Below are 24,188 nucleotides of genomic sequence, written 5' to 3'. Positions count from 1 at the left end.
GTGATTTTTTTTTTTTTTTTTTTTGCCGTACGCGGGCCTCTCACTGCCGGGGCCCCTCCCGCCGCGGAGCACAGGCTCCGGACGTGCAGGCTCAGCGGCCATGGCTCACGGGCCCAGCCGCTCCGCGGCATGTGGGATCTTCCCAGACCAGGGCACGAACCCGTGTCCCCTGCATCGGCAGGCGGACTCTCAGCCACTGCGCCACCAGGGAAGCCCTGTGATTTTTTTTTTTAATTTATTTTTTATTGAAGTATATAGTTGAGTTACAGTGTTGTGTTAATTACTGTGTACAGCAGAGGGACTCAGTTATCCTGGTATATACAGAATGGATAAACAACAAGGTCCTACTGCAGGAATTATGTTCAATATCTTGTGATACACCATAATGAAAAATAATAGTTTGTGATTTTTAATTCTCCTTAAGTTTTAGACAACAGAAATCAAAACTCTGAGGCCCTTCTTTGTCTTCCTAACCCCCTTGAGGAGTGGGTCTGTCGGTGAGCAGCCGATTGGTTAAACATTAACATTTCAGAAACGGTATTTTAATCTTTTGGGAAAATGCGGCCTCCCTATCTCTTTCCACAATCGAGAATTTCTGCCTTTTGCCTTATGACACATTTGCTGCTAAAACCTCCGTGTAAATGAGATTCCACCCTCACCCCCGGGAGGGGAAGCACATGGTCATTCTGGGGGCTGTTTTTAAGGGGCTTGGGGTGGAGTCAGAAAGGAAGGAGTGTACCAGGCCCGACTGCAGGTACTACTAGGCTGGTAATCGTTAACTCGGCCTGGAGTCGGGGTGTCCAGTTCTCCAGGGCATTTGCTTAGAAACACTCCTGGCTGTTATCACCCTCTGATGTCACATCGCTGGGGCTGGCTCCTGTGTCAGGGAAAGGGCAGGGGCCTGTCCAGTTCGAGCGGGGCTCCCATACACTCAGCCGTGTGTGCGGAGGGCTTCCGGCCGGTTCACCTCGGTGGCCACTTGCCCCGTGAAAGTAGTTGTCTTACTACAAGGCCTTCAAATCTATTTGACCACAAATCTGTTTCTCTGGCTTCTGCAAACGGCATAATTTGGAAAGGAATCCATTCATTTCTTTCCCTGCTCGTCATCACTTAAGAACACCCACGAAGCTAATTTGTTTAGATGAATCAGGCAGAGGAGAGGCTGCAACTAGCTAAAGACCCCTCATCCTGTCACTCCTCCCACCTCGCAGGCTGAGGCACTGGAACAGCATCTTAGCTCCATTCCCAGTTCAGGGACGGCAGCATGTCGAGCTTTCAGGGTGAGTAACTTGGGGAGAAGGTTCTGGAGTGACCAGTCCTCCTTGAGGAAGGAAGGCCTTCCTCCAGCTGAAGCCCCCTCTCTGACTCTGTGACAGCATTGGAGCAGCGGGGGCCGGTGAGACGAGCGGAAGTGGCTTCTTCCGCCACTGCGTGGGCCCATCGTGGTACCTGTGGCAGTGGCTGGGCATAGCTGGGCTGGCTTCACGTGTGAACTGGCCGCAGATGCACCAGCTGCTGGCCCCCAGTCTGGTGTTCCTCCCGTGGGGTTCAACCACAGATGCTTCTCTTCCTTCCTTGCATCTGACGCTTTTTGCAGACCCATCCCAAGTCCTGATTTCGCTCTTGACCCCCTCATCAGACGGACCCACCCCACACCCTGCAGAGCAAAGCCCTGACCGTCGTGTTTGTTCTCCTCTGTGCTGTGTTTACCCCACGTCTCTCGTAGCTTCTAGGGGCCCGTGTTCTGAGAGGAATGGAGAAAACCCACCACTCGTCTCTACTGCTGCATCTCCTTTCCCCCAACCCTTGTCTGTCTCAGAGTCGTTTTCCCTCCCGGCCATCCTGGGCTGGGGGAGATGTCCAGTCTCTCCCTGTTACTTTACAGAAGGGTGTCTTTATTCAATTTGACTGTTGCTATCGTGTGGCGAAACTTTCAATAAAAGTCGTGATTTACGAGATGTGTGTGGCTGCGGTTGTTTCTTCGTTTTCTTGCTTTCTGCGTGTTCTGCTGCTTCTTCTTTTTCTTCTGCTTTGTCATCTATCAGGGAGAGAAAAGCCAGGCCTGATAATTTCTTGGCATATCCTGTGTGCACTTCGAATGTCAGCTGTCGGCCTGGCAGGAAGTTGTTTCTCGGGTGGGTTTCTCCCCCTTTTACTTCTCCCTGCAGCCCCCCCGTTACACAGGCAGAGGCCCTGCTCCATCCTGCAGGCTGGCGATAAGGGGGAGGCGGGGCGCAGGGGGTGGGGGGTGGGAGGTGGCCCTCGGCCCCTTTGCCCTCCTCTGCCGCCGCGTGTCCACAGCCCTGTCAGCTCCTGATTGCTGAATAGCAAGAGGCAGGCCGGGTCCTTTCGGGAGGTTTCCAGAATTTTCTTTGTTCTGAACACAGCACCACCCAGTTCTCTTAGTTTTTTTGGCCTGACCGCTTTAGAAATCCTTCCCTTTTTCTTTTTTGTCAAGTATGTGCCTGCTAGATAAAAGGCTCTTGAATAGAGGGCCTCGCGAGCATTGGGTCTTGGCCCTTGGCCGCTGAAAATAGGCTAATTGGAGATAGAAGCCAGTTGTCACAAAGGTGCCTGTGGCCGTGTGGGGAGGAGGAGGGTCCCCGGGAAATGCCAGGTTGACTTTTCCACCTTTCCCCCGCCTCCCGCTTTTATTATTAGCTGCTCGCCGAAATGCATCCTAGGCTTTCTGGAGCCCTACAGTAGCATCACCCAACTTGCGCCCTGCATCTTCGCCACCTGCTTAAGGCCTTGTTCTGTGTCTGGAATTGTTCCACGCTGAGCCCTCAGAGGGTGCGTATATACCTCTTTAACCCACAGTGGGTGGCCTGGGAGGGACCGAGGAAAGCTGACCTGCTGCACTTGAACAGAGGGTGGACCCCTCGGTTTATGAGGCCGAGCCATCTGGACTTGCGTGTTGGTTAGTCTGTGAACCCCCCAGCCCCAGACTCCGAGCAGATGTGGGATGTGCCTTCAGCTGCTTACAATCTCAGGGGGACTGTGCTATTGCGAGCTCCCTGGACCCTTTAAATTGGAGTGTTTCGTCTCCCCAAGGGTCACTGGTGGCCTCATCCCTGGCCTGCTGCTGCCACATGTCCGTTCCCTCATTTCTACTTCTGCTGCCATCATCCATCAGATCTCTCATCTGGTTTCGAGTGGCTTCTCTCTGGTGGCCTGTCTCTGACTCCCGACTGCCCAGGGGGTCTGGAATTCCAGAGCTGGAAGTCCAGCCTCACCTTCTTGTGTCATGTCACACAGGCCCCCAGGCACCTCTGCTCTAGGGAGTGGGCCCTGGAGCCCCTCTGTGTCCAGGCTTCTGGGATGACCTTCCTTTCTCTTGCCTAGAAAAACTCACTCATTTTTAGAGGGTCATCTCACATATTTCCTCCCTTCTCTTGAAGCCTCTCCCACTTCTTCCTTTCCCTCAAGCAGTGACAGCTCTTACCTTTCCACTCGCAGCCCTCTGCTGGTTCCTTTATGACTGGTTAACCTGTTCTTTCCCTGGTCCTTCCTGTACCTGTCCTGTGTGCCCCACTAGAGGTTTAGACGCTGAGGACCAAAACTATCTATGTCACTGCTGTCCAGTAAAACTTTGTTCGACGAGCTATACGTTCTGTGCCATCCAGTACACACGGCCCCCGCGCACTTGAAATGGGGCTAGTCACACGTGGCTAGTGGCTATCACGTAGGACGTTGCACCTGCGTGTCTTGTTTATCTGTATTTTCAGAAACCCTGGCACTGTGCTCTCTACCCAAGACAAGCCTCGTGAGTACGGCTGAAGGATACGAGAATCATTTAGGTATAGAGTTACATTAGCTGTGTATTCTTTGCCCATTTTCCATGCAATTTGATTTTTAAGTTGGATTCAGTAGATTATATCCTTGAGCACCACCAGTGCTTTGGGGGATACGAAGATGAATAAACAATGGTCTTTTCCTGCAAGGAACTTGAACATGATGAGTAAATATGTAGTGATAGTGGGAAGCCACTGTTTAGGAACAGTTTATATCCTGTGCGGGTGTAGAGACAGGAATCGTTTATGGTGTCTGAAGGGAGATGGGGGAATGCTTTAGAATGTTCGTTCATTCACTCAGCAAATATTTATTGACTGTCACTCATGACCCAGGTACCAGGAGTACATCTGTGAACAAAACAAACAAAATTCCTGATCTCACAGAACTTCCTTTCTGGTGGAAGGGAGACATGATAAATAAAATAAGTAAATCGTGGTCGTTAGAAGATGATAAGCCAGAAGAAGGGCTCGGGAGTGCTGGGGTGTGGGGTGGCTTGCAGTTTTGAATAGGTTGGTCAGGGAAGGCCTAGTAGGCAACATGACATTTGAGCAGAGACGTTTGGACTGAGGGGTGAGGGCTTGGAGAAGGGTGATGGGCAAAAGTAGGTGGAAGGGGCTTCCCTGGTGGTGCAGTCGTTGAGAATCCACCTGCCGATGTAGGGGACGCGGGTTCGTGCCCCGGTCTGGGAGGATCCCACGTGCCGCGGAGCAACTGGGCCTGTGAGCCATGGCCGCTGAGCCTGCGCGTCCGGAGGCTGTGCTCCGCAACGGGAGAGGCCACGACAGTGAGAGGCCCGCGTACCGCAAAAAAAAAAAAAAAAAAAAGTAGGTGGAGGGAGGTTTCTGGGCGAGGGGGCAGCTTGAATGAAGGCCTGGGGGTGTAGAAGTGCATGTAGTGGTGAGAGCAGCAAGGCTGGAGCATGGGGTGTAGAGAGAATGGGAGGCGGGGCTGCAGAGGTAGTTTGGAACCTAGTAATAAAGGCTGAAACCTTGAAAAATGTGTTGATGATTTTCAGTGTCTCTGCAGATATCCTGTCTCCCTGATTAAAATATCAGCCCACCCCCCACCCCCCCAGGACGGTGATTCCTGTTATTACTCTTCATTTCTCTTCCCACAAGGTTTCATTCCAAGTAGCTGCTCAGAAATTGTGTTGATAAAGGGACAGTTAAAACTCAGCCATGGGCTTCCCTGGTGGCGCAGTGGCTAAGAATTGCCTGCCAGTGCAGAGGACAGGGGTTCGAGCCCTGGTCCGGGAAGATCCCACATGCCGCGGAGCAGTTAAGCCCCTGTGCCACAACTACTGAGCCTGTGCGCCACAGCTACTGAGTCCATGTGCCACAACTACTGAGCCCACGCACCTAGAGCCCGTGCTCCACAGCAAGAGAAGCCACTGCAACGAGAAGCCTGCAGGCACCGCGACGAAGAACAGACCCTGCTCGCCGAAACCAGAGAATGCCCACGCGCGGCAACGAAGACTCAGTGCAGCCAAAAATAAATAATAAATTTAAAAAAACCCAAAAAACAACTCAGCCATATCCTTATGATGAGATTTTTGCAAAAGAAAAGGTGTGATAAGATCAGCTTTCTCCTCTGGTTAATTGTACCACTGGGTCTTACTTCTAGGTCTCCCTTTGTGCAGACTGAGTATTCCGCAGGGTCCCAGGTGGTTCATTCTCTGTGTTTTAACACATTCCTTTGACCTGGATTATCTCTGGGGCACAGAGAAGGTTTAGGGGGAGCAGGGCAAGAACAGAGTGGAAGACCAAGCAGGCCTTCAGGGGGCAGGGCTGTGGCCAGGGAGAGGAATGCTGCATTTCCCAGCAAGTCAGGAGACCCAGAGACTTGACGGCTGGACAGGAAGTGAGTTGCCCAGAGGTGCAGATGCAGACTGTGCAAGACGATCATAGTTTCACATGTATCCTGAGTATCAGAAATCCAGCGTTCACTCAGGAAGAGCGGAGTACCCTTGGCCAAGGGCAAGAAAGGGCTTTTAAAACAGATCGCTTATCAGCCTGTTTTCAGGTGGCTGCTTGGAACTGCTGATATATACAATGCTAACCATTTCTCTCCAGAAAAACCTGACTTTTTAGACTTCTACCTTTCTAAAGGCAAAGTTGACCACAGCGAGCATGTGGCAGCGTGCCTTGGAACAGTTGTGTTCATGGGCACATCTTCAGTGCCAGTTGCCGTCGGCAGTCAGGTTTCCCCAAAATGAATACTCACGAGTATCCACAGAGAGCAAGTCACTGCAGCCCTCAGCACCCCCAGGGGCCCACCTGGGACGGTGGCTCACACGGCAGCTTGGAGTCTGTGGATGGGCCGCGTGTAGATTCCTGGCCCCGCAGGTACTGAGATCGGTCATGGAAAGTGTGTAGCTGAGCTCTGGAGCCAATGAAACGGAGACCTGATTCCTCCTTACCGTACTAAACATCTTCACGTTGTTGAACACCACTGACCATTCCCTTCTGTTTGAAATGCCCTAACCTGGGCGTTACAGTTCTCATTGCTCTGTAACAAACTGCTCCCAAATTTAGCAGCTTAAAGCAACCATTGTATTATGCTCAGGGAGTCACCGTGTCAGGAATTCAGACAGGGCACAACAGGGATAGCTGGTTTCTGCTTCACCATGTTTTGGACCTCAGGCCAGAAGACTTGACATCTGGGTGGTCACTGGAGGGCAAAGGGCTGGAATCATCTGAAGCCTTGTCACTCATATGTCCGGTGCCTGGGCAGGGATGACTGGAAGAGTGGAGCTCCAGCGTTTGGTCTGTTGACGTGGTTGGGCTCCCTTACAACATGGCAGCTTACTTGGGTGGCTCAGGGCTCCAAGTATGCATGCCCCAGAGAAAAAGCTGGAAACTGCAGCACCTTTTATGACCCAGCCTTGGAAGTCACATACCATCCCTTCTTCTGTATTCTGTTGGTTGAAGCAGTCACAAGCTTAACTCAGATTCAAGGAAAGGGGAACGGACCAAGGGGCCATATGCCACACTTGGCAAAACAGTTTTCTCTCATTTCTCTCCTGGTTCTTTGGCCATTGTTTTGGGTTTGCAAAAGATGTTGGGATTCCTCCTGAAACTGTCCTTGTCCTTGCTTTTACTCTACCCTCTCATCTCATACAGTCCCACGATTTTAGAGGCCACTTAGACACTGGTAAATTCAATCTGGGTCATCTGGCTTAATCTTTCTTCTGAGCTACAGAACTGCTGCCCCGATTGTCCTATGGACACTGCAAATTTAATACACCCGAACTGAACACATCTATCGTTCCTCTGCAAACCTGTTTCTTCTGCATTCCTTATCTCTGTTGGTGAAACCCCCCTGACTCAGACACCGAGTAAATTCAAATCTCCTTCCTCTCCCTCATTTCTGCATCTGGCCGTTTACCCAGTTCTGATCATTTTGTCTCCTGCTCACTCTTAAATCTCTTCCTGCTTTGTTATGCAAAATACCCTTGCTTTAGTTCAGGGCCCCTTCGTCCTGGACTACTATGATAAGCTTCTGACTGTTCTTACAGTGTCTACTTTCAAGCCCTTCGATCTGTCCTCTGGAGAGTGACTTATCTAAAACACGGAGCTGGTCATGTTAATCCTCTCTTTCAAATCTTTGACCTCTTGTCTTCAAGATGAAGTCCAGTCTCCTTGGTCATGGTCTACAAGACTCCACGTCTCCATCCGTATCTCCCATTAAACTCTCCTCTCCAGTCGATTCCTAGCAGTGCCAAACTTTTAGGGCCTGAAACGGGCAAGGATATTTCATGCTGTTATGACTCAGTCTGCCTTTCTCTTTTGTCTTCCTGGGAAATTCCTGCTTATCCTTGAAAACCCTAGTCAGGCATCTCCTCTTTGAAGCCTTCTCCTTATCAAGAGTCACTAATTGTCTTTTTTATTTTTCTTTTTTCGGTACGCGGGCCTGTCACTGTTGTGGCCTCTCCCGTTGCGGAGCACAGGCTCCAGACGCGCAGGCTCAGCGGCCATGGCTCACGGGCCCAGCCGCTCTGCAGCACGTGGGATCTTCCCGGACCGGGGCACGAACCCGCGTCCTCTGCATCGGCAGGCAGACTCTCAACCACTGCGCCACCAGGGAAGCCCTGTCTTTTTTTATATATAAAAGATGACGCTACCAAATCACTAACTGTGTCCGTCCAGAGAAACGTCTGTCTGACTCAGTCCAGCAGGACCTTTCAGAGTAGCACTCTGTGTTGTCTCTGCCTCCTGAACAGGACTGTGGCCAGCTGTTCTGCTTAGGAATGAAGCCTTTTATCTCCTGAAGCTTGTATCCAGCTTAGCAACCAGGAGTGCTGGGAATTACCAAGGGTCCAGAGAGGAGACAAGGAAGGTACCCGGGGACCTTGAATCATCCTTGAATCACATACTCCACAAGAGCAGGGAGTATACGTTCACTCTTTTGTTCAACCCATATTTATTGAGTGCTTGCTGTGTGCTAGGTGTTCTTCTAGGTGCTAGGAATGCAGTGGTGAACAAAACAGACAAAAGTCTTACCCTTATGATGCTTCCATTCTGGTGGGTGAATTGACTCTCCCTTATGAGGCTTCCATTCTCGGGGGACACGGGGCATCCTGACCATGGCTGATTTGCCCGTGAGCCTCTAGCTTAGGGCCTTATGCATGACAGGCACTGAACAAATGTTTGTGGAGGGAATGAATGAGTGTTGTTGGACAAATGAGGCTTAACTGGGCAGATTTTTCTTCCTTGAGGGAAGGGAACTAGATTTTATGAAGCCTTGTCAGGTGCAGGGTAAGTTCCCCATAGAAGACCCGGGTCTTCCAGGCAGAAGTGCCCTTCAGAGAGACCAGGCGCCATTTGTCGGGCCGCGACGCTGAATTGACAGCCCTCCAGAGTGAACTATGAAATGAGCCTTCCACTGTTCGGCCGGCAGCTACAGGTCCCCGGTTACCTCTTTACCTCAATAAACAGCCAGCCCAGACCAGTTAGCTGGGTTGGGCACACTGGGGAGCATAGCTTTTCTTTCTCTCTTTCCCGTGGTTGGGTTGGCCGAGTGCAAGTGTTTTAAATAGAACAGACACCATGGCTATAAAACATCTGTAACGTTGCACATTTAGTCAAGTTCCTGGTGGACCGAGTTCTGTTTGATTGGTGATGTTTTTGCTGCGACTGTTGTTTCCTTTTTCTCCCCTGTTTATCCCTCTGGAAAGTAAAGTTTTCTTTTATGTGAGGATTTATAGAAATATGTTCCTGGCATGAGGAGACAACAGGCACGTTAGAATATTGGTGTTGCAGAGAAATATGACCTCCAAGGCGTGGACAGCTTTTATCTCCTATAGAGAGAATGATCTTCCTCATGTGGAATAGTCTGTTTCTCTTTGTAGGGTAAGGGGCTGCCTAGATTAAGGTGGATAAAGACACTGCTTTGCACTGAGATGGCATCTTTTTTTTTTTTTTTTTTTTGCGGTACGCGGGCCTCTCACTTCCGTGGCCTCTCCCATTGTGGAGCGCAGGCTCCGGACGCGCAGGCTCAGCGGCCATGGCTCACGGGCCCAGCCGCTCCGCGGCATGTGGGATCCTCCCGGACCGGGGCACGAACCCACGTCCCCTGCATCGGCAGGCGGACTCTCAACCACTGCGCCACCAGGGAAGCCCGAGATGGCATCCTTTTTGCTGGAGCATCTTCAGCCCTTGGAATACTGTGGTTGCCCAGGACCACTGCTGGGGGTGGGCTGATTCAGTTTGGTGTCCGAGAAATCTGAAAAAAGTAGAATCCATAGTAACTAGTCTTTAAATTTACAAGCGTGCTTCTTGCCTTTTCCAAGTGTTTTTCCTTCTGTTTTGTCTGCGGGACAGGCAGGAAAGGTTTGATTCCCGTTCATGGCCAAACCGAGAGAGTTCAGTGACTGGCGGGGCAGGGCAGGCGGCGGGGAAGGGGGAAGAGGGAGTTTGTCTGCCTGTCGTTCCAGCCCCGTGCTAAGCGTGTTTCATGTGTTAGCTCTTTTAATCCCATTTTACAGAGGGAGAAACTCAAGGTCAGAGAAGCTTAGTCACTTGTCATGGTCACCTAGTATATATGCGTCAGAATGGAGATTCCTGGGTTCCTCTTTCTGCTCTATCACTGGACCTGCTCTGCGTGCTGGGATTGGAACCTGGCCCTCCCATCTCCAGAATCTCCAAATCGATGCTCTTTTCTGCCTCCAAGGATCTCTTTGGTTTAGAAAGATCACCCTCCCTCTCCCGAGGGGTGAGACATTTAATAACAGGTAGAGGGACTGGCTCACGATCATCTTGGCTTCTCTCTTTTACTGCAAACACTTCTTTGGGTACCCTGTTTCCCTCAAAGGAAGTTCCTTGTGGCGGGTGGCAGGGACCGGACCAGCACATCCTGGGAGGGGAATTTGACTTTTTTTTTTCTTGACAGGTAAAATTTATGGCCCAGCAGGTGGCTGAGTGTTCACCAAAGACGACCACGCCAAGGGCGCAATGTGCTTCTCTCTCCCTGTGCCTCCCCCACCTGCCCCGCCCTTTCCTCCCACCCCCGGCATGTTTCTGGAACAGTAGAATGAGTGACAGAGCAGGGAGGGACCTGCTCATGGGGAAGTGGACCCCGGGCTGCATGCAGGTCACTAGGTCTGGGAACCTTCTTTCTGGTTCATGCTTTTCTCGCCACTCTTGCCTCCTTGCCAGCATCTAAGTGTTAAGGTGACTCCGCCCCCCACGGTGGCCCTGCTTTTCTCTTTAACAGCCGAATGAAGAGTTGCTCCCCTATTTAAACCCTGTGGAGGCTTCCTGTTGCTTCCTGTCATGGCCTGCAGGGCCTTCCCTGCCTGGCCTGGCCCCCCTTCTCCTTGCATTCCATTGATACCTTGAGCTACAGTATTTCAGGTTCGCTTGCAGCCTTTCAGCCAACACTGAAGATGCTACAGCCTCAGCTGGGGAGGCCCTTCTCCCCTTCCTTTCCTGGCTCCCCGCTGCTGACTTCAAGCCTCAGGTCACACCCAGTCTTGCGCCCCAAAGCCTCCCCAGGCTGCAGTAATGAGCCTGCTACTTGACTGTAAACACCTTCAGAGCAGAGGCCAGGGCTTGGTCCACTTAACATCCGTCAAGCCGAGCACCATGCTCGGCACATAGTAGGTCCTTAAAACACGTTTGATGAGAGAACGAGTGAATGAATGTGGCTTGCTACCAGAGACAGTCCTCTGCAATTTGTTTTCTTCTCTGACCCTCTTGGTCTGCATTCTCACTCTCCCGGGATTCAAGCAAATGTTTTTTGACATGTGCCAGGTGCTTTCACATCCCTGTCTCTGGTGATGCTTACGGCAGCTCTGTGACATACAGGTATTGCCGTCACTTTTGCCCATGGCTCACCTGCAAGGGACTCAAGCCCAGCGCTCCCTGGTTCAAGTCCCAGCCTCCTTCTGCTCTGCCCTGGCTTTTCCCCACTCTTGTGTGCAGGATGGTAATAACGAGACCTTCTGTTGAGGTCTCCGTCGCCCACTTGCTCTCCTGTAAGATGGCCCAAGCAGCTGCTCACAGAGCCCTGACTGTACATGAGAGTCATCTGGAGAATGTTGAAAAAATACTGATGCCCAGGCCTCCCCACAGACCAATGAAATCAGAATCCCCGAGGGTGGGGCCCGTATCTGTAGGTTTTCGGGGCTCCCCAGGCTGTTCCAAGGTGCAGCCGGGGCTGAGCCCTGCTGTCCTCCGGGAGTGTCAGGGAACCTGCAGCCTGGTGCAGCTCCGTGCATTAGGTAAAACTTGCTCATCAAGAACTGATTGCCATGTGCATCTAAAATATGTTAATGACGGTAATCAAGGCTAAGGGTTAAGGCTGCCATTTGTTCTTCTCCTGAAATCCGCTGGAGGGCCTGGGGGATGGGATACCTTGGCTTCAGAGCCTGCCTGCCAGCCTAGTTTTCATCCTTTCTCTCCCAAGAAGAGCTGTGTCATTGTTCCTGAAGTCCTCTATCGACCAGTCTTCCCCAGAGTACAGTGGTGCCGTACTGAGCCTCGTTTTCCTTAACCAAGGGTCTGTCTTCTGACCGTCCTTCCTCACGTGGTTTTCAGCGTGCGCCTTGAGCTCTCCTGCCCGTCACGTGGAGGACACAGAGGCTCTTCTGGTTTCAAGGAACTTTTAAATGCTTAACTTCCTTTTAAAAATTAATTAATTATTTAATGGAAGCACAGTTGATTGACAAAGTTGTGTTAGTTTCTGATGTACAGCAGAGTGATTCAGTTACATGTATATATTCTTTTTCATCTTCTTTTCCATTATGTTTTATTACAAGATACTGAGTATAGTTCCCTGTGCTATACAGTAGGAGCTTGTAGTTTATCTATTTTACATATAGAAGTTTGTTTATGCTAACCCCAAACTCCTCATTTTTCCCTCCCTGCTTTTCCCCTTTGGTAACCATAAGTATGTTTTCTATGCCTGTCGGTCTGTTTCTGTTTGGCAAATAAGTTCATTTGTATCATATTTTAGATTCCACATATATATGATATCATATGATATTTGTCTTTCTCTGTCTGGCTTACTTCACTTAGTGTGATAATCTCTAGGTCCATGTATGTGGCTGCAAATGGCATTATTTCATTCTTTTTTATGGCTGAGTAGTATTCCGTTGTCCACATGCACCACATCTTCTTTGTCCATTCATCTGTCAGTGGACATTTAGGTTGCTGCCATGTCTTGGCTGTTGTAAATAGTGGTGCTGTGAACATGGGGGTGTGTGTATTTTTTTCAAATTATGGTTTTCTCTGGATATATGCCCAGAATAGCATATTGCTGGATCATATGGTAGCTCTATTTTTAGTTTCTTAAGGGACCTCCACACTGTTTTCCTTAGTGGCTGCACCAATTTGCATTCCCCCCAGCAGTGTAGGAGGTTCCCTTCTCTCCACACCCTCTCCAGCATTTGCTGTCTGTAGACTTTTCGATGATGGCCGTTCTGACTGGCCTGAGATGGTGCCTCATGGTGGTTTTGATTTGTGAAATGCTTAACTTCTGAGTAGAAACTGCCTCTCTGGTAGTTGCTACCCAGACAACCTGAAATGTTTCAGGAGAAGAGTGGTTTGGGAAGTAGGAAGGGGTGGTCTGAACCCATCCCCTCAGCTGTGTGTTCAGTCCCGGGGCCTGCACACGGGCTGGCTTCAGTTGACCCTGAGCACAGCTGTGAGTAAGACCTCAGGCACCTCTCTGCCTGGAGGTTGGCGCTGGCGAGGCTGGAGCCAGGGGAGAAGCTCTGAGGAAGGTGTGTGTGAGCGGCGTGGACTCGGGGTTTGGGTTGGCCTTGGTGGTTTGGTTCAAGGTACAGGGGCTTCCTATGGGCCGTGGTCTTGAGTTAGGGTTTCACATTTGCCGTCTCAGTTTGTGTCGTTCAGGCCAGGGCTTTATGCCCATTTTTCAGAGGAGGAAGGTGTCTCCCAGCGCTGTGGAGAGACTTGACCTCTTGTCATCTGACCAGCCAGGGGAGTTATTCAGTATGTCTCAGTGTTCACAGATGTGCTTGAAAACGTGAAACCGGGTGGACAAAGAATTTTAAACTTGTTATTATTGTTTCCCTTGGACCTTTTCTGTCGGCAGGGTCACCTTGGACCTAGGCTCTAGCCACGGCGCGGGGACCATCGTGTTACCATTTCTAGGGCCCTCCCCCTCACGGGGAGACCTTCTCTTTGTCTTCAGAAAAAGTCCACCCTGGGCGGGTGAGTCGGGCTCCTGCTGCTGGAGGGACAGGCACGGGTGGAGGGAACTGAGTTCACCCCAGCCTGCTGTCCTGTCTGGCCCTTCTTTCCCACCTCGTTCTGGGGTTTATTAAGAGTCTGCTTTGGCTGCCTGTCCCTTGGCTGGGGCTGTAGAGGCACCTGTTTCGTATGCAGAAATGCTCGGCTTCCTCGAAAATTCAGCAGCGGTAAAGGGTACTTAGTTTCGCTTAATACCGTTGCCGTAAGAGATGATGGGTTTTAATTGCCTCTGTGGGTTGGTCATCATTTGAACCCTGGAGAGAGTCTTTGGGGCCTTCTGTGTACTGAGTCCATTACTCCGTGACAAGTACTGGGGGCCGGGGGCTCTGAGAGGGATGGAGGGATGGAGACACTACCCGTGGTTGCAGAGCAGCTTGGGTACCTGGGATGATGGTGTGATGGCCAGCCGGCCACCTTGCTCAGCATCAGGTTACGATCCTTAATTTCCTGTGCTCTCCAAGGCAGCACTCCATCTCTGCACCTTTTTCTGTTATCCCCCGGCCCCCAGTCTGAGTGCCGCTGGCTAGGATATTACTCTCTGATACTAATCTGTGGACAGGTCACCCTCTCTGGCTGCAGATTTTCCCCCCAAGGGTAAGAGGAAGACGTATTTTTTAAATTAGCCTGGGAGGGAGCTGGGTGAGTGCTTGGAAAGGACTGGGGAGTCAGCTCCCTGCCGAAGCAGCCTGATCGCCTTCACTAGGAGGTCACACTTCCTTTTAGGTGCGTTACTGTTTCAATCAGAGGGAATGCTGTAACCTGGCCATGTCGGCTAATTGTGTATAGATTATATTCTAGCCCCATAGAGATGAAGGCTCTTCTTTTCCTTCCACTTTTAAAGCTATTTAGAGGGAATGCCAAATTGTAGCCTGACCACTGGTGCTTTCTGGCTAATAGCTGCAGATGGGGAGAGAGAGCTCTAAGAAACATTTGGGATTACATTTATAATTAATTTCCTCTGAAGTTAAATGAATTTCTCCAGTTGACAACATCAGATATTGTTACACCTTTGTCCAGTGGTCAACCGTGGGTGAATCGAGGCACATGGAATTAGCTGGTGGATGGAACAGGGGAAGCATGCTTTCTTGGATGCTTGGGTTTATTTTAAGCCCTTTTTGCACTCAGATTCTTGACTTGGGGATCTTTTGGGCCTGTCATTAAGAAAAACTCCAAAAACAGCTTTAGTGAGATGCAATTCACATGCCATGTCATTTACCCATTTGAAGTGTATAGTTCAGTGGTTTTTGGTCTGTTCACAGATACGCGCACCATCACCACAGTCCGTTTTAGAGCATTTTCACCACCTCACAGAGGAGCCCCATACTCTTTAGCCACACCTCCTGACCTCTCCCTCAGCCCTAAGCAACCCCTATTCTACGTGCTGTCCCTATGGGTTTCCCCATCAAACTTTCCTATGAATGGAGTCATACAATATGTGGTCTTTTATGACTTTAGACTTCTTTCACTTCAGACAATGTTTTCAAAATTCATCCAGGTTGTAGCATGTGTCAGCGCTCCATTCCTTTTTGTGACCAAATAATATTCCATCCTGTGGATAGATCACACTTAATTTATCCATCCATCCTTCCATCCATCCATCCATCCATCCATCCATGGGTTGTTTGATGGGTGAGTTGTTCCACTTTCTGACTGACAAACAAGGCTGCTGTGAACATTTTGTGGGGATGGTTTTGGGCGGACATACGTTTTAATTTCTCTTGGGCACATAGTAGGAGTGGAATTGTTGGGTCCTATGGTAACTCGACAGTTAATCATTTGAGGAGCTGCCAGACTGTTTGCCAGAGCGGATGCAGCATTTGACGTTCCCACCAGCAGCATCTGGCCTGTCTGTTTTGCATCTTGGCTTCAGAATCGAAAAGGGCAGAATCAGACTTGCTCCTCCTGGCACCCCCTCGTCTCCCTGTCCCCAGTTGTCTCTTTTTGCTGGGATGTCGCAAGTAAAGGTGTAGGAGATTCAACGAAGAGAAAGCTCAAGTTGGGGAATTCCCCGGTGGTCCAGTGGTTAGGACTCGGTGCTTCCACTACCAGGGGCCTGGGTTCGATCCCTGGTTGGGGAACTAAGATCCCACATGCCGCGTGGCGTGCCCCCCCCCCGCCCCCCCACCAAAAAAGAAAGCTCAGGGTTGTGACGCCCCATTTTGTCACCCGCTAGTGCTGTGTGACTTTGGACGCTTCACATCTCTGAACCTGTCTCCTTGGCTGTGGAAGAGAAGCTGAGACCCGTCTGAGGACCGACGTGAGGCCTGAGGGAGGGCAGCTGTGAGGAGGGCTCAGCTATGGGCTGGGCCCACAGTGGGTCCACAGTGAGGACAGCGCGTTCTGAGCGTGGAGGAGACGCGGGCACCACGGCTGTCCGTAGAAGAAGAGGATCTGCTATGAGGAGGGACCCTGCCGTGTGTCAACCCTGGCCCTCCATGTTTTATCAGAGGAACTTAAGTCGCCTTTGGGCCGCTTCTCTTCGAGTGCTGGCTCTGCTCTCCTGACTCCTTTACCTTCCCAGCTCACCTTCTGGGGCAGAGCCTTGACCCTGCGGCCCCTGCCATACTGCTTGTGCAAATGATGAGTGTGACTTGCCTTCCCCGGGGGGCCAGACTCAGATGGTCACACCTGGGGTGTAGCGTTCTTCTCCCCCAGGGTGGTGGAGGCGTCCTTGTGGGCCACGCCCCACCGTCACCAGGGAAAGGTGAGACTGAGCCCGTGGTGTCTGAGAGCCTCTCCCAAGGAGGTCCCCATGTTAGTTACCTGGGGCTGCTACACACTGGGTCGTTGAAGCCACAGAAGTGTTCTCTCATAGTTCAGGAGTCTACAAGTCTGGAAGAGACAGAGGCTCCCTTGTGGAAGCTGTGAGGGAGAAACCGTCCCTCGCCTCTCTCCTAGCTCCTGGGACCTGCTGGCATTCCTTGGCTTGTAGACACATCACTGCAGTCTCTGCCTCTGTCTTCACACGACCTTTGTGTGTGTGTGTGTGTGTGTGTGTGTGTGTGTCCCTCTCCTCCTCTTATAAGGACACCTCATTGGATTTAGGGCCCACACTACACCCAGGGTGATTTCATCTCAAGATCCTTTATTAATTATAGCTGCAAGACCCTCTTTCCAGATGAGATCTCATTCTGAGGTTCTAGGTGGACATGAATTTTGGGGGGGACTCATCAAGCCACTGTAGTCTCTTTTGCCACGTATGATTCTAGAAATTTTTGGAGAAGATTCCCAGTTCCTGACTTGTGTTCTGATTTCGTATGTTACATGAGTTTTGCCATCGGATTCGGATGTGATTGGGGTGTTGGTGTTGGCAAGAGTGGTAGTTTAGGGGGAGGAGGGCAGAATGGAAGAAACTGTTGGGGGAATGTAGGAATTTTAGAGGACAGGTGCCTTGGAAGAAACACCCTGGGGGAGGGGGCCGTGGAGTTTGGGACTTCTAGGATCTCAGTCAGCCTTCCTAGAGCTTCTTTACCATTAAAGATTGGGCTTAATTCTCAAATGCAGAGTTGATGATACCACACAGTCTCATCCCAGATCCTGAAGAGCAAAGTGCTCGCCAAATTCAGAATCTAGTATGAACTCACGTGGTATCTGCCAACTTACCAGTTCTCCGTTGTCACTCTGCCTTGTCTTTAACTAGCACATGAGTCACCTTGCTGGGACTTGATTTCTTCATCTGCATAATGGGGATGATGGACGGTCAGGTTTGCGAGAGCTCGCCCAGTGCTAGCGTTCTCATCCTTCCTGGGCTCTTTCAACCTTGGGATTCCCATAGATGGGAGGGCATCTGCAAAGAGCCTGCGTTCTCGGGCCGTGAAGATGGCTCGTGGTTTTTCACCGAGGGGAATTTGAACTCTTTTCAGGAGCATGGTTATGGCAAGAGCTGGCTGAGTTTCTCTGGGCCTCTCTCACACCCATTTAAGACTCTCCAGAGCCATTTCCTGCCTTTCCATGCATTTATTAGGATCAGAAATATTTATTGTTGTTCTGTTGTTTTCTTGTGTGACAACTAATATCTTTGGGCCAGTGCTGTTGGAGCTAAAATTTCCTCTTCGATCTCATCCTAAAAGATTCTAATGCCTCCACCCTCTGCCTTCAACACACACACACACACACACACACACACACACACACACGCTTTATTCGATTTTATAAAAATACAGCCAGTGGCTCCACTCTGAGTGACCATTTCAGATGGAAACACATTTTTTTAAAAGGGAATTTTTGAAACTCAGAAAAAAGCCAGCTCTCTGGTGAGAGGCAGTAAGGTGGAGTGTTCTTTGCAGCTCTTGTTAGCAGCTGGCTCTGGCCAGTTCTTATGTGTAAACAGCAATTTTCCGAACCGGAATGGATGCTGGGGTTCTCTTTCTGGAGCCAAGAGTTGTGTGGAGAGCAGTAGTGTTTAGTTAAATTACGGGTCCAGATAACAGAACTTTGCAGCAGTGATTTGTGACAGCCCAGACCCTCCCCATGCCCCTATGCGTGCTACACACACACACACACACACACAAACACAACACACACGCCTTCCCAGAATGCCGCCCTAGACCATAAAAGGAGGCATCTGCTAGGGGAGGGGCTGTCCCCGAGGGTGTAGGGCCCTCGCTCTGGGTGCAACCTTCCACCAAAAACTCCAAGCCAAGGAGGTTTCAGACCCATTTCCTTGTGGATTTCGGACTGAGCTCTCTCTGGGAGCAGATGGGTGGCCCTCTCCATCTAAGTGTGCTGTGGAGGCCCTGAGCCTTTTGGTGTGCAGTAGCTGTGTGTCGGTGTGAAGGCTGTGGGTTGGGAAACAGTTACCCGAAGGGCCTAGCACAGGAAGAAGACACAGGTGGCTCTCTCCACTGTGGGCAGAGAGGACTTTATAACACAGAGGGCGATAGAGTCGGGGGCCAGTGTGTAACTGGTCCTGCTTGCTGTTTCCAGGGTCAGAGAGGGTTAAAGGTCTGGGGTGCTTTATGGTTCCTGGGGCACAGAGAAGCCAAGACTCAAGGATGGGGAATAGAGAGGTACCCCCAATACACACACACACACACACACGCACGCACGCACGCACACATGTATACAGAAATGAGACCTTCACAGTATTGATGGGAATTTGAGGACCTCCGTTTAGTCCACTGAGACCTTGGACACCACGTCCCCATGCTGCCCCCTTCCTGCGTCCTAAGGAGCCATGGAGGTGGGAGGGAAACGGAGGGAAGAGTGTGTGATTCCAGCATCCTCTGCCTGCCCCCTGCGTCCCTCTCCAGAATGCAAACCATGGAGCAGTGCACGGCCCATTTAGCAGTGACGCCATCAGAATTCCCAAAGTAACTCACTCCCATTTTCCCCAGCGCCCCTGGCGGGAGGGGTCACCTGCAGAGCCCCATCACCCCCCAGCCATGCTGTCCTCTCCTGAAGCTGAGACGTCAGTGAGCAGCTAACCAAGTGTTGCCCATCTTCCCACTGGCCTCTTCACGTTTGGAAGGTTTTGATTAAACCAGCCTCCTTTTAGTGTTTGCTGAAGAGTGGGGATCTATCTGTATATCTGAGCTGGTTCCTGGAGAGGATGTTTTAGTAACTTGGACACTTTGGCCACATTGTCTGGGGCCTGGAATTTCTCATCCTTGTTTCAAAAGAAGTGTTTTAAAGACTGTTTTGGGACTGTGTAGATTTATAGCTGGATGTCTTCCCCAGCATTTAGGGCTCTGTCTTGGCAGGTTTACGGCTGTAGGGCAACGGTGGAGGGTGTAAGAGGGGACCTTCTCTTTTTACCAGTTACTGGAGAATGAACATTCTGTTGACTTCTGTTATTTGGAATGAAGACACGTTGGTCGTTTAATTCTCTGCGTCCATGGGAACGTTTGGAATATATATAGGGCCTGCTGTCTATACCCACCTGGCTCTACACAATGTCTGAATGAGACCGTGGGGTTCATTTTATGGAATACCTCTCCAGAGTTTCTTTAAGTTGAGAACTCCACGAGTGCATGTTTGTAGATCACATTAGTGTTTCTTTATAGATATTTAATTGCTTGGCTGGGGTTAACAAAAAGGAATGAAAAATCTAAAATGAAGCTATTGGGAGTCTTTGCCCATCTGAAATCACGCAGAGATGTAGGAAAGTGTTTTTGAAATGATAGTGGAAGAGAATGGGCAGTAAGAGTTGATTTATCAAAGTGTTTGGTGGAAGGTATCTTTCTGCTGCATGTTTCTCCTGAGCTTGAAGGATGAATTTAGTAGCTGACTTTGGATTCAGCTAGTGACCATTTATTTATCATCTACGCGCTGTCCCACCAGACACTTGGGCATATGTTATTTGTAAATTTATTTATTTATTTTTGGTGTTGCTGCGCGCGGGCTTTCTCTACTTGTGGAGAGCGGGGGCTACTCTTCGTTGCGGCGCGTGGGCTTCTCATTGCTGTGGCTTCTCTTGTTGCGGAGCACGGGCTCTAGGTGCACGGGCTTCAGTAGTTGCAGCATGCGGGCTCAGTAGTTGTGGCTCGCGGGCTCTAGAGCACAGGCTCAGTAGTTGTGGCGCACGGGCTTTGTTGCTCTGTGGCATGTGGGATCTTCCCGGACCAGGGCTTGAACCCTTGTCCCCTGCATTGGCAGGCAGATTCTCAACCATTGCACCACCAGGGAAGCCCTGGGCATATGTTATTTAATTTAGTTGCAACAGGAACCTTGTGTGGTAGGCTAATTATTATATCTCCATTTTAAAGGGGATTAACTTCTACACTGTATTTGAATGTGAGTTCCAGCACCTCGCACTTAATCTATTTGTTGAATGAATGCGTTAGGAAAGTTAGATGAGTGAAATTTGGCGATTAGTAAGGGAGAGATTTAAATCTGGAGAGGGCCTGATGGAGCGTCACCGTGAAGGTGACCTTGATCCACCAGGGAGACTGAGGGATAAGCAGGGAGACAGATAAGGAGGGAGATGAACAAGGAGCTGGATAAGATGCCCACCGGTACGGAGGTTCTTGGAGCTCGGAGGTGTGGACACTGGTGGGATCTTCATAGAATGTCCTCACGTACATTATCTCATCAAATCTCTCATTCATCTGAAAAGAGATGAAAAAATAGTAAATAACAGTTTTAAACACACATGCAAACCACTGCGTGGTGGCCAGTGAGCTGTATGGGAGTCCCCAGGACAGTGTCCTCCTGGGACAGCACAGGATGTCCACTACAAGGGTATTCCAGGTCGGGGGTCAGTCAGGGGGCTGAGGTGGCACGTGTCCCCTCTGGGAGCTGCTGAGTTAAAGTGTGAGGTCCCTGAGGTCTGGGAGCCTCCCTGTCGGGCCCACCATGCTCACAGATTCGGGGGAGTTCAGGGTTAGGCGGGGCAGGGAGCTCTGGTCCAGGACTTCACGTGCAGAGCACAGAAGCCAGCCCTCAGGCGAGTCCTGTCCAGGGTCACATCCAGACTTAGACACAGAAGCCAGGTTTCCAGAGCCTTTCACACTCCTTAGAACAGCCTGCCTGGGACCGCTGTGCCCTTAGGTGTCACTCCACTGAGTCTCTACTGTTGGGAGTGGGTTGGTTGGTTCATTCTCTCCACACGTGTGTCAGGAGACTCGGTGATACGTGATCCAGGCAGCCACGGCCCCCATACTTAGGCAAGCTACATCGACTTTTTTTTTTAAAATAAATTTATTTATTTATTTTTATTTTTGGCTGTGTTGGGTGTTTGTTGCTGCGTGTGGGCTTTCTCTAGTTGCACTGAGCAGGGGCTGCTCTTCGATGTGGTGGGCAGGCTTCTCACTGTGGTGGCTTCTCTTGTTGTGGAGCACGGGGCTCTAGGCGCGCAAGCTTCGATAGTTGCAGCACGTGGGCTCAGTAGTTGTGGCTCGCGGGCTCTAGAGCGCAGGCTCGGTAGTTGTGGCGCACGGGCTTAGTTGCTCCGCGGCATGTGGGATCTTCCCAGAGCAGGGCTCGAACCCGTGTCCCCTGCATTGGCAGACGTATTCCCAACCACTGCGCCACCAGGGGAGTACCCCCTGCATCGACTTACAATAGACACGTGTGACATTGTGGCTGTTTCTTTTCTTTTTTTTTAATGTTTTCAGATTCCTCTCATTCATTTATTTTTGGGTTTTAGTCTTGCTTTTCTTTGTATGTTCTCATCGAACATTTTTTCCCAGAGCTTTATTGGGGTGTAATTAACAAATAAAATGGTAAGATATTTAAAGCATCCAACGTGATGATTTGATGTACGTATGTATTATATATTGTGACAAGATCTAGCCATTGAGTTAAGACGTTGTGCTTTTATTATATGCAGCCAAACTGGTGAGACCCTGTATCCACTGAGTTTTAAAATTTTTTATTTGACATTAAAGAAGAACAAAAAAAAAAAAAAAGAAAAAACCAACCGCAAACCCCACACAGCCTAACTTAGGCTTCAGAATAAAATTATTGTATTTTATTGCCTTTCACTCTTCTATGTAAGATTATTGGTCCCACTCTGAAGAGTGGACATCATCGAGTTCCCTCCTCCCTTTGCTTTAGGGCTGGTGGGATCCTGAAATGTGGCCATTGCAGAAATTCGTTTGTTTTTGCATCCACCAGACTTCGGCTGTGGACTTCTGTGTGCCTGGCCCTGTATTTGCACCCCGGGGGGTACCGAGAGGAGTCAGGAGCCCTCGGTCTGGGGGAGGAGGTTAGAACGAAGGCAGGATTATCACTCACTTCAGTGCGAGGTGAAAAGTAGTGAGTGTGTGAGAGGCAGAGGGGCGCAGCGTCTGGGGTTCAGAAGCAGGAGAAACAGCTTCTGGGTGGGGCGACTACACAGGTATTTTGAATTTGGGGGAAGGGCACTGGATCTCGGAGGAAAGTCAGAACTTGGCAAGGGAGGTGCAGGAGTGGAGAGGTCTCCCAAGGGGCAGGACCTGCGTGGACAGAGGTGTGGAGGCCTGGGGACCAGCTGCGCTGGGCTGGGTGTAGGACAAATCAAGGTGAATGGTGAGACATCCAGAGGGGAAGGAGCCCTGGGGGCCGGGCTTGGAGGGCGGTCCCAGTGTATGAGGTCCTGTCTGTCCTGTTGGCAGACGTAAGCCAGCACCCAGAACGGCTCGGTGTAGGCGGTCTGCACGTGGGTTTGAGTTATGTGCGAGTTTCTTATGGACACACTTTATGGGTACTTTCAGGGCAGCAGACCTTTATGCCCGTAGTTCTCTTTTGTTCACGTCTCTTAGGTTTAAAATAGCTTTGACGTGTGACTTAACATCACAGGGAGGCCAAAGAGGTTCCCTCTCCATCTGTATGAAACTCGAGCTTTCAGGTTGCGGCCTGAAGGCCTGAGGTATCCCGAGTGATGGTCTCCGGTATCCCGAGACGCCCACAGGGCCCGCTTGGTGCAGCTGGTATATTCCTAACATCGCCTTCCTCTCTAGAGAAGTGTGGAGAGCGGCTCGCTCAGCATCTCGGTGAGTGTGGCTTCAGATAACCTAGTTAACCCATGTCTTCCTCTTGTCATTTCTTGCAGATGGTCACAAGAACAAAGAAAATCTTTGTAGGCGGATTATCTGCGAACACGGTGGTGGAAGATGTGAAGCAGTATTTCGAGCAGTTTGGCAAGGTAAGCGGCTCATTGAGGTGGGGCAGTCTGCTCGGTCCTTCGAGGTGGCTGCCGTGGCCCCTGCCTTGGCCACAGCTGTGTCCTCAAGAACCTTGTCCTTGGACTCGGCCGTCAAGATGTAAATGAAATCTGGCAGGAGCCGAGATGGAAGAGTCCGGCTTGCGGTGGGCACGGCACCCCACGTGCCTGCGGGAGCAGACAGAGTGGCCTTTGAGTGTGGACTCACTGGCATTTGCCGGCCACGTGGGGCCTGGGCTGGGAGCTGATGGTGGCAGCTCCTGGTGAGGGATTCAGGGCTGTGAGTCACAGGGCAGGAGCTCCTGCAGAAGCTGGCCTGAGAGTTGGCACTGGGCTTCATTCTGTGCCCTTCTGGAAAATGCATTGAGAGAGGAGGCTCCCTGGGGCCCTTGCGGCTGAACCCTCCCCTGTCCAACGCCCGAGGAAACTCAGGAAAGATGCTGGGCTCGTACCTGTCAGAATGTCGGTGAGACAGCAGTACAATTATCCCCTGGGCTCTGCTGCGGGAACGGGCTGGGAGCAGCTCAGAATGCCCCAGATGAGTCAGGAAGTGGAGTGTGGGAGTGTGTGTGTGACAGACAGAGTCACACAGACAGACAGGGCACGTAACCACGGATGATTAATTCAGCCCCTTTCTAGTTGGTGGGGGGGGGGCCCACTGCCTTGGAGAGTGGGTTCTGCCCCAGGGTGACACATTCCTCCAATGCCTCTGTCGCCCCAGGGCTCCAGCAGGGCAGCTTGCTGGGCGCTGAGCCTTGCTGGCGTTTGTGTGGTGCCCCTCCTCCGGCTCCTGTGTCCTAGGAGGCTGGCAGGTGAGTGCGTGCACAGGGCCTGCGCCTCCTGCATCTTTGAGCAGTTGTGGACGTTGTCCTGGGAGCACAGGTGTGGGATCGTTTTCTTCTGTGTGTCTCGTCGTGTGTCTCCCGCCTCCACCGAAGGACTGATGTGGCAGAGGGCTGCCGAGGCATCCTGAGAAAACCCCGCGGCTGTTCTAAGCTCTGCCACTCACCTGCCCCAGGACACCTGTCACACTTGCCCTGGGTGGTACAAAGGCATTGCCGCCCACTGGCCAGTCTGAAAGTTCTGTGCTT

The 24,188-nt window shown here is 50.9% G+C and overlaps 1 protein-coding gene across 6 annotated transcripts in view; it reads left to right on the top strand.

Annotated features, from left to right (window-relative positions):
- MSI2 (musashi RNA binding protein 2) overlaps nucleotides 1–24,188 on the top strand; it is a 389,374-nt gene that overhangs the window by 112,203 nt on the left and 252,983 nt on the right. For all 6 annotated transcript variants that reach the window (XM_059997135.1, XM_059997133.1, XM_059997134.1 and 3 more), the window contains exon 6: nucleotides 22,987–23,079. In XM_059997135.1, coding sequence (XP_059853118.1) covers nucleotides 22,987–23,079 — 93 coding nt within the window. The remainder of the gene's footprint in view (nucleotides 1–22,986; nucleotides 23,080–24,188) is intronic.

This window comes from Delphinus delphis, chromosome 19 (genome assembly GCF_949987515.2).
Source record: "Delphinus delphis chromosome 19, mDelDel1.2, whole genome shotgun sequence".
Taxonomy (NCBI): Eukaryota; Metazoa; Chordata; class Mammalia; order Artiodactyla; family Delphinidae; genus Delphinus; species Delphinus delphis.
Note: the sequence above shows the minus strand (reverse complement) of the source record. Positions and strands in the feature narration are given on the sequence as shown.